We start from the raw sequence: 10,820 nt of genomic DNA, 5'->3' as shown, positions 1-10,820 counted from the left end.
TCATGAATTATAGGACTGATCTGGAAATTTTGGTTTAATTTCATCAAGTCGCGATTGGTTTTTTGACGCGAAATGTGAGTTAATTGTTTAACGAGCGAAATGGGTATTGAACGAGCTCTGAATTGAGTTTAGATTGAAGGTTTGTGTTCGTATTATTATTTGTGACTCATAGGAACAAGAATCGTATAATTCCGAGTTCGTATGATGGAGTTAGAGCCATTTTAGTGAAAAATGGTTGTGCTGCAAATTTCTTAAAAAAACTGTTGTATTTTCTGCAGCAGTGAACAGTACCCGTGCGTGAACAGTAATCGCGCGGGTGAATAGTGAACAGTGACCACGCGCGTGAACAGTAATCGCGCGGGTGAACAATAATTCCGAAAAATCTGGGCAGCGAGCTTATACCCGATTTTGGGTCATTTTTGCACCATTTTCAGTCATTTTTGAGAGCTTTTGGACAGGGATTGAAAGGAGTTTCAACTGAGATCGATTAGAGGTAAGTTTTATGAGTTAAATACATGATTTTATTGAAGAATCGTCCTTGAAATTAGGGGTGGGCGTTCGGTATTTCGGTTCGGTTTTTTGAATTTCGGTTCGGTATTTCGGTATTCGGTTTATCGATTGTGTATACCAAATACCGTACCAAATTATTTCGGTACGGTTCGGTATTTCTTATTTTGGTTCGGTACGGTTTCGGTTTAACAGTCAATGAACAATCAGTGCTAAGTGCTATTGTGCTAACAGTGGACACCTGGACATGCACAATTGAAATTCTCTCTAAAAGAATGTTTTTTGGTATATAACAATAACACTATAATAAGTTAACAAGAACGTGCACATGGCTGAAACACCAACACTGTAATTTTCACTCTAATTTGACACTATAATTTTTACTCTAAAACAACTGCACAACCACAACGTAAACGTGCACATATGTCATATTCATATAGTCAATACTCAATACACATTATACAAACTTGCATCGTTGCACGCCAGTATACTCACAATTTCATATAGTCAATACTGTTAACTACTTAACTGTATACTCACAATTTCATATAGTCAATACTGTTAACTACTTAACTGTATGTCATATACAAACTTGCAATGAATCTGGCGTATACTGTAGTTGGCAAAAGCTGGCCAACTGCACAATGCACATTACACAACTATATTAAACAACTTAAACACAGTTAAACACTTAACACAGTCCAACAAGTTAAACACAGTCCAACAAAAACAGTCTTAACTCTTAAGTATTAACACTTAAACACAGTGCAACACTGCAACTGGCCAACTGCAAGTCTGCACAGTCTTAACACTTAAACAGTTAAACATAGTGCAACAAAAACAGAGAGGGCATCCATCAACAAACAGTCTTGACTCTTGAGCAGTAGCACGGGGCGTTGAGCAGTAGCACGGGGCATGATTGCACTTGAACCTAAAAAAAATATAAATCATAAGTTAGAATATTATAGTTTGTTGATAATAAAACAAAACTACAAAATATTAAGTATATCATTATCACCAAACAAATAGAGTATTAAACTTACTACTCAAGATGCAAGTTGCAACTATACATCAAACAATGCTAGTAGTGCTTCCATTATTTTCCATATCTAAAGATAATACGACCAAATATGTCATACAAAAGAAAAAGCATGATATATTATTTTGAATTAAAATACACACAAAATATTAAAGCTTACCAAGCTCGATTTCCTCAAGATACTTCAAGTCTTCTTCAACATTAATAGGATTCTTCTCTTCTCTAAGCCAATCTTGAAGACAAATAAGAGCTTGCACACATTTAGGAGTCAATGAACTCCTAAATGAATCAAGAATACGACTACCAGTGCTAAACGCGCATTCCGACGCCACACTAGAAATTGGAATTGCCAACACATCACGAGCCAACTCCGAAAGAATAGGAAATATGGGAGCATGTGTTTTCCACCAACTCAAGATATCAAATTCTTCACTATAAGGCTCTTGTTCTTCACTAATGTATTTATCCAACTCCGATTTAGCACCCCCATTTCCATTGTTTTCCTTTTGTTTCTTCAAGCTAAGCTTAGTCCTTATTTTTGATGCACTTATAACACTCCCACTAGGTGTATTAGATGTGTTGTTAGATGAAGTAGAACTAGATGGAGATTGAGGACAAGATTCGGTTGAATACTTTTTTAGATACTCTCCAAACAAAGAATTCATATAAGCATACACCTCAGCATTTATTTTCTTCCCTTTTTCCTCCCCAAAAAGTTCTTCAAGTGCTCCCTCAACATATTCAAATTTGTTACGTGGATCCAAGACGGAAGCAATAAAAATCATTTTATTCATCTTTTCAGGCTCACCCCAATACTTCTTGAACTTTTCTTGCATTTGCTGAGCCATTTTTCTCAAATGCTCATCCTCACTAGCTAAACACATTTTCAAATGACAATAAAGTTCAGATACATCCTCAAAATGAGAATTACAAGTGACATAACGTGAACCTGAAACTTTTTTAGTTAGCTCGTGAAATCGTGCAAGAAACTCTATCACATTCCTCACATTCACCCAATCATCAGATTCAAGAGGACCTGCATTACCACCATCTTCACAAAGATGAGAACATTGATATGTAGAAAATCCATCATAAAAAAGATGCAACTTGTCAAAGGCTTTTTCAAAGTGTTGTGCTGTATCCAACATCAAATAGGTGGAATTCCACCTGGTAGGAACATCCAAACACAACGTTTTGGTACATTCTACCTTTACATGTGCACAACACTGTTTAAACTTTAAGGTCCTTGCAGGCGAAGATCTCACATACCTCACAATATTTCTAACACGTGTCACAGAAGCATCAAGTTCTTTCAAACCATCTTGCACAATTAGATTTAGTATATGAGCCATGCATCTCACATAAATATGTTTACCACTCATCATATTAGTTTTCCATATATCTAACTGTTTAGACAATTCTTTGACAGTGACATCATTTGAAGAAGCATTGTCCACAGTAATAGTAAAAACCTTGTCTAATTTCCATTCAAGCAAACAATCCCTAATAGCTTTAGCCATCTCTTCACCCTTATGACTAGTGATAGGGCAAAAATTAAGTATTCTTTTATGCAACTTCCAATCCCTATCAATGAAGTGGGCTGTCAAACACATATAATTTATTCTTTGTAATGAAGTCCAAGTGTCTGTTGTTAGGCAAATTTTTGGTTGTGCTTCTCTAAAAGAACTTCTTAGATTTTGCCTCAATTCACCGTAAACTTCATAACAATTCCTTGTTATTGTTCTACGATAAGGAAGACAAAATAGTGGTTGAGTTTTTCTCATAAACTTCATAAAGCCTTCATTTTCTACAAAGCTAAATGGTAGTTCATCAGTAACTATCATCTCAATTAAGGCCCTCCTAACCACTTTTTGATCAAATTTCCAAATTGATCCTTCATCATTTTGGCAAAATTGAAAATTTATCTTTGTTTGACTATTATCTTCTGCAATTTTAAGTGGGTATTCTTTGCATCCAAGCAAATGATTCTTCAATCCTGTTATTCCATTCTTAGATGAATTAGCAGCATAAGCTTGTTTACAATATCGACACCGTGCTTTCCCAACCCCATTAACCTCAAATTTATCAAAATGGTTCCAAACGTCAGACCTAGGTTGCATTGCTTTCCTTTTCTTGGAATCTTGAGTATCAATGGTGTTGGTGTTACTATCTACTAGGTAAACTTTCACTAGAACCAACATCACTTACTTTACTTGTATCTTCCATCTATACAAAATTAAACAAATATAAATATAAATGAACAATCAACAAATTAACTACCTAGCTATCAGTAACAATCAACAAATTAACTACCTTGCTACCCTACAAAATTAAACAAATATAAACATAAATTCCCAGTAACAGTTATTTTGAAACCAAAATCTACATAAAAGGTTTCAATGACTATTGTTCAACAAATGATCCTGGGTTAAAGAATAAGAGAGTGACTAAATCTTTTCTTGAAATTCTAGAAGACAACATAATAGAAGATACTGTATTTGAAGGTTTTCAAAGAGAGCAGTCTGCTATTGTTAGTTGCTCTACTCATATGGTAAAGTTCTAAAAATCAGACCTAAGCAAATTAGCAAAGTAATCATATGGTAAGCCTAACACATAGTCGTGTACTCACAACTGTTATTATACAAGCAAATGAATTAAACAGCATGAACGTGATACAGATGATATTTTCCTACTAAAGGGAAAAGCTTGGAACAGCAGTTCATTCAATCAGCAGTACAACCAAAAGAAAGCGAAACATACCTTTGAAATTGAAATTGAATCGAGCTCGGAACACTGGAACAGGACAGCAGCGTCTTCGACACTTCGTTTGCCCGGAATTTGTGAGGAGTGAGGAATCGAATCGAGCTGGAAATCGCCGCCTATGATATTTTCCTACACTGGAACAGTATACTTCGTTTGATGCAGAAAATCAGACCATTATAATTTATACTTTTATAGGCCCATGCGGAAACTCAAAAGTTAAGCAGTCGTAGACCGGTGAAGATGAGATGAGACTTACAAAACGTAGACTAATATCCTAAGCAAGTAAGCGGTCGATTCTCGTATAGACTCGCAGACTGATGATAAGTGATATCCTAGACTCACAGTCGATGACTCGATTCTCGTCTTCTTCTTCTCGATGATATCTCCTACAGTCCTAAGCAGTAAGCACTGAAGAGTGAAGTCTGAAGCAGTAAGCATTAAGCAAGCCCTAATGGCTAATGCCCTACTTTAATAAGAATGCCTAATTTGATTCAAGACTTGGGTCTTGGGTTGGGTATTAACTATTAACTGAGTCTGACTTGACTTGGGTAATTAATTGGGCTTGGGTTGGGAGTTGAGGGAGCTGGGCCTGGGTGGGAGTGGGACGCTGGGGATGGGCGATGGGGCATGGTCTATAATTGGCTGCATGGGCCTATAATTGGGCTTAGTTGCTTGAATATTTTCGGTATTTCGATTTACCAAAATTGTAGAATTATAAAACCGAAAACCGAACAGAAATACCGAAATACCGAAAATTCATTACCGAATTAGACCGAAAAATCGAAAAAACCAAAACCGAAATACAAAATTAATTTGGTTCGGTTCGAAATTTGGTTTTTCGGATTTTATGCCCACCCCTACTTGAAATCCATGAAAACATAGCCAAATTATACGAAATTAGGGCTTGAGATTGAAATTCTAAAATTGTGATTTGAAGGGCCAAATGGACTCCGATTTTTGTGAATTTGGTATGTATAGACTCGTGGAGAGATAAGGATCGTATTGATGTAAAAATTGTTGAGTTTCGAGACGTGGGTCCGGGGCTCGGGTTTTGCAAATTTCGTGAATTTCGACATTTCTCGAATGTTTTTGATTGGGTATTGTTCCCTTAGCATATTGTGATGTATTCACTTTGATTTTGGTTAGATTCGACGCGCGTGGAGGACAATTTAATGGTCAAAGGCGTCGCGGGCTAGAGATTTCACTGGTTCAAGGTGAGTAATACTTGTAAATGATATCTTGAGGGTTTGAAACCCCGGATTTGCACATCATAGTGTTGTATTAAGATGACTTGCACGCCGAATATGAGCGTGGGGTAGAGCACCGTTGGGGATTGTGACTTGGTCCGTCCCGGTTGTTGATTTTACTGCGTATTTGACTGAAATTACTTGTTATCATCATAATTTGGGCTGATTGCCATGTTTGGGACCTTGTGCCGACTTGTAAAATCCTTCAAGGATTGATATTATTACTTAGCATGATTTGCATATCATCTAACTTCAGTCCAAGGTTTTAAATGCTGTTTTGCAAACCCAGTCGTATTTCTAAGTTTTGAAAACTTAAATGATATTTTAAATGCATTACGGGATGGAAACTTCGATTTTGTAAATTTCCAAGGGGCTTATTATATTATTTTCTGGACTGATTATAAAGTGACTTGAAACAGTGGTAACAATGACACTGTGTGATATACTTGAAACAGTGGTAACAATGACACTGTGTGATATACTTGAAATAGTGGTAACAATGACACTGTGTGATATACTTGAAACAGTGGTAACAATGACACTGTATGATATATTTTAAACAGTGGTAACAATGACACTGTGTGATATACTTGACCAAGATATTGCGCTTGGGCTGTAGGAGCCCCTCCGGAGTTTGTACACACCCCCAGTGAGCGCCGTTGACGATAAATAAATATGGATGGCTCGGGTTGCACGCCGCAGTGGGTACTGGAATGTACCATCATATGCATTGCATTGCATTCATGCATTTGTTCATTATTTGTTGTTGTGATATTTCTGGAGATATTTATCTGCTTTTGTTTTGGTGTTATCTGATCCTTGAGTGTTGGGGCCCGAGTGGCTGACCAGGAACGAAGATATTGCCCGAGGGGCGGGTTTCTATGCATAGTGACACTGATGGCTGGAATTATTTTGCAACTGTTAAAAAGATTATTTTCAAAAGAGGTTTAAAACTGAGTCAGATATTTTATAAAGGATTTTCATGAAATTACTGTTTTCAAAAAGGGTTGTACCGTCTTAGATAGCATGATGAAGTGTTCTTACTTGATTTCTTATCGCTCAGTTATTATTTACTCTTATTACCACTGAGTTGGAAGTACTCACTTTACTCCCTGCACCTCGCGTGCAGTTGCAGGTACTGTTCACTCGGTAGCGGGTTATTAGCGGACTGAAGGTATACTATTGTAGCTGAGCAAGGTGACCGTCAGCGTTCACGGCACCGTATTTATTCATTGATTCTAAATTCCATTCTGTATATTGCTGGTCTTGTATTAGTATTTAGATCTTTAGATGCTCGTGGCTTGTGACACCCTGATTTCGGGCTGAGTCGGGATGGTTTCCATTATTCTATCATGTTTACTTCGCACTTGTGATTATATTATCTGCGAATTAGACTTATTCCTGCTAAGTAATTATAAAGAGATGTATTGTTTTGTTGTTGGCTGGCCTTGTCCCCACGAGAGGCGCCATCACGACCGGGTTGGGATTTTGGGTCGTGACAAGTTGGTATCAGAGCCTAGGTTACTAGGTTTCACAAGTCATGAGTAGGTTTAGTAGAGTCTCGCGAATCGGTACGGAGACGTCTATATTTATCCTCGAGAGGATGCAGAACCTTTAGGAAAACTTCACATTCTTGAATTCTTATCGTGCGTCCTTGATTCAGCTTGAAAGGAAACTCTTGAAATTCTTTCCGCGTGATCGTATGCACGAACGGGCACTCAGTATCAGATGTGCCTCAATGGTTTTTGATTCCCCGATTGAGGGGCGAGGTGTAATCTCTGTGAGTTTGAGGTTAGGCCAGTCTGGAGGACTTGAGGCCAAATCTTTGCCAATGGCTTGAGCACCGAGGTGCTGATTGTGCGAGCAAGTGTTTTGAACCTTTATGTTTGGTATTGTCCCTACTAGTGGGAATCATGGCTGGATAGCTACGTAAGGGTATGTTAGTACTGTGAGATGTTTCTATATGACGTGAGATGAGTCTGGGAGCTGAGATCGCTTCTGTAAATGTATTATGACGAAATCGTTGAGTCGAGGAGACCACCTTGAAGGTCAAAAACATTAAATAAAGAATATGTTCTTACTCAATTGAATAGCCCAATAATGGAGGATTGAAATGTATTTTTCTATGTCTTATGATTCGAGTAGGTGCAACACATGTCTATGTATCAATTTTGATAATATAATACATGTAGTATTGAGATTAATGTTGTTGATATACATTGTGATGCTTTGTCAAGTTGTGGACGTGTTGTTAGGATTGTTTTGGTGATTCTCTGGCAGGTGGATAGGCTCAATTACAAAGAAGACTCTGCCGAAATTTTTGAAAAATTTGGGACTTAGTAAAAATTTTGTCGCCTAAAGAGTGGGCTTAACTGTTGTGTGAGTAAATGCAAGAATTGCAGAAAAGTTAAAATTCCAGATGATTTGTATTTTCACGAGCTTATGAAGGAGTGAGTTTAATCTCACTATGGTATTACGATAGCAATAGAGTATAAGTATTGTGATCTATGGCTTCGAGCCAAGTTGGGGAGCTTGCTATTGGTTAGCGGATTGTACGGTTATGTACTATGTTAATTCCGATTTGATGCATGCTGATGAGTCAGTTCTGGTTGTGGAAATTTCGCCGAGAATGGCACGAGTGAAGGAATTTTTTTTTTTGGCAAGATGTCATGAGCTCGGATGAGCAGGAGATAAGTTTCGATGTTTACGGTAAGTTGGCATTGTCTTCAGCGTCACCTAAGATCGGTGTCTTGTAAAAAGGGTTTTACGTCCTGGTTAATGATTCTCTATCGCTCTGCAACGTTAGTGCGATAAGTGTTTTGGAGGTACGCTACAGAGATTTTGTGGCAGAGTGTGGGAGTGTGACCCACTGGAAGATTTTATAAGTGTGGCATGTGATCACTTGATTGAATAAAGATGTAAACCAAGTAGGAAGTTTGTGATAATGTCGTTAAATTAAAGATTCATGCCTGGAGGGCACTTGGCATATTGGGTTGTGAGCTGGGAAGGATTACTCCGATTGTGATGGTTGTTCTTGTGTTTTTAGAAGAAACTGAAAGTTATTATGGACCTTTGAAAGTTTATCAGACTAGTCCAGTGTGATAAGAATCGGCTTAAAGTCGATAAATAGATTTAATGTGAATAATGGCTCTATATCAGGCCAGATGTGTGCATTTTAGTGACACAATCCTCATGGAGGAGTAGTTAGGTTGATGTTTCATTGTCAGATATTTCGTGTAGTGATGCATTGCGCCATGTGAGTTGTAAGGCGATTTGAGAAATTGCTATGTGTTGAGAATCTGTGTAGGAATGACGCTATATGAGCATCTTGGCTCTTGAAAATTCAGATTTGTACATCGCACCTCAGTTGCGCTTGAGTTTTGTAACTTATAACGCTATAAGTCCCTCAGAGATATTATTATGCACTTAGCATGCTTACGACCGATACTCGGTATCTTATTGTAATGAGCAAACTTGACTCGATGTGCATCTCCTTATGTGAGATCTATATCTGGATCGGGTGGCACGCCGCCATGGGTATGTTATCCGGATCAGGTTGCACGCCGCAACAGTGTGAAATCAGGTATAGTTTTCTCATATTCTATCTTTGTATGCCTTGCTTCCTGTTTTCCAAGGAAAGTCTGTATTAGTGCGTAGGATTTGGTAGTTCCTTCCAGAGCTCATTTTCTTTTGGATTGCGTTCGAACTGGTAGCCTATTGGCACATTGGGGCATCATATGCGACTTTTAATTATGTCTGGAGTGGATTATTGCCCGAGCAGTTCATGCTGGGCGGGGCGAGATCATTGAATTTGAGATCAGTGCAATCTGAGTATGTGAAGTAAATTAAAGAGCTAAGACCATTGTTTGGCTCAGAATGAGGTGATAGTTCTTGCCAAGAGTATATAACTAATGAATTGTTGTTTCGATAGTAGTTATGAATATGTACAGGTCTCATCCGTCGTGTCAGTATTGTAAGAATTTGAACAAGACCTACGTATGTCATGCAGAGCATGGGATGTGTAGTGATTCCTCCTAAGTGATTAGATAAATGATCTTCGAATGATTTGGGAAAATGATATTGCTAAGTGGAAGTGATTTGATGAGAGTATATGTCTTAGAAAAAGGTAATGTGATTAAACTGATTATATTTCAGTAGTATTGTGGCATGTTCTTGTTGGGTCCACTGGTGGTATTCGGGTTTGCTCGGAAGAACATGTAAGTATCTAGTATCTGTCATGGAATGAAGGAGTATCAAATATGTGTGTGTATTGCACGGTGGAAACTGGGATCAGGTATGATGATTTGTGTGCTATATGGAGTTCTGATGTACAGGCTATGTGGTGATGGTGGATCTTTATTCGCTGGTGTGTTATATTTTGGATGTGATGTTGAAATTCAGACTGGTTGTTTTAGTGATGGGTAATTTTAAACTATTGCATTAGGGGCTACGCCAGAAATGTCACGGGTTAAGTGGTGAAGTGCGTTAGAATATGTTTTAGCAGAATGATTTATATTTCAAGGAACCAGCGGACAGCTGGGAAAGATTGCTTCTTAATTTGGCCTTCGTGGTGGATGTCAGTGCAGAGGTGTTTCACGTGGAATAAGTATTTGGATGGGATCGCGTGTGCAATAAAGAAGTGTGGAAACATGACCTTGCGGGTCAAATTTGTGTATCCTATTTCTATGATGTGAGACAGGGTCTCAGCCTTGTGTTGTGGCAGTACTAGTGAATTTGAGGTACAACTCTCTCAGTTGAATAATTTTCTTGCTTTGAGTATGTTCGGACCGTTTCTTATTGGTGCGCGTATAACACAAGTTGAGGCTTAGGCCTGTATTGAGGTGTCATATCACCAAAGTGGTGTATTGGATTCGAGGTGATTGTTGGGATCATTCACGAATACGAACAAATTTGATTTCGGCTCGTTAGAAGGATAATATCGAGGTTCGGCTCGGAAATCTGTTGTGGTATTAGTCAAAAGGGGAGTGGCTTCATAAGTGGTTGATCTGAGAGATGGTTATGTTTGCTGCGAGTCTCAGTTATCGTTGGCAGTATATGAAAGTGTTGGAATAAGACTTTAGCTAATAAGGGATTTTCTATCGGTATTTTGTGGTTGTGGGCAACTACTGTGAATAGAAGTTATCGTTTCGAGTGCCTGGATTACGCGGTAGAACCTATGATTTCACCCGAGGGTACAAGTATGGTTTATCACAACTGGTTTGGGACTATTCAAAGTATAGGTGTGAGGTTTTGATCATATCGAT

The 10,820-nt window shown here is 38.2% G+C and overlaps 1 protein-coding gene across 1 annotated transcript; it reads right to left on the bottom strand.

The window, feature by feature from the left end:
* Positions 1–1,319: 1,319 nt before the first annotated feature.
* On the bottom strand, positions 1,320–2,331 carry LOC107818441 (zinc finger BED domain-containing protein RICESLEEPER 2-like). The gene is made up of 2 exons (XM_075240013.1): positions 1,707–2,331; positions 1,320–1,438 (listed from the first exon to the last, which is right to left on the bottom strand). The coding sequence occupies exons 1-2, from the start codon at positions 2,329–2,331 to the stop codon at positions 1,320–1,322; spliced, it is 744 nt and encodes a 247-aa protein (XP_075096114.1).
* Positions 2,332–10,820: the final 8,489 nt, after the last annotated feature.

This window comes from Nicotiana tabacum, chromosome 20 (assembly GCF_000715075.1).
Source record: "Nicotiana tabacum cultivar K326 chromosome 20, ASM71507v2, whole genome shotgun sequence".
NCBI classification, from domain to species: domain Eukaryota; kingdom Viridiplantae; phylum Streptophyta; class Magnoliopsida; order Solanales; family Solanaceae; genus Nicotiana; species Nicotiana tabacum.
Note: the sequence above shows the minus strand (reverse complement) of the source record. Positions and strands in the feature narration are given on the sequence as shown.

Coding starts and splice junctions, on each gene's coding strand:
- LOC107818441 (XM_075240013.1), bottom strand. CDS start 2,331: ATGATTTTTATTGCTTCCGTCTTGGATCCACGTAACAAATTTGAATAT. Junction 1,439..1,706: donor TCTTGAGGAAATCGAGCTTG/GTAAGCTTTAAT, acceptor TATTTTTTTTAG/GTTCAAGTGCAATCATGCCC.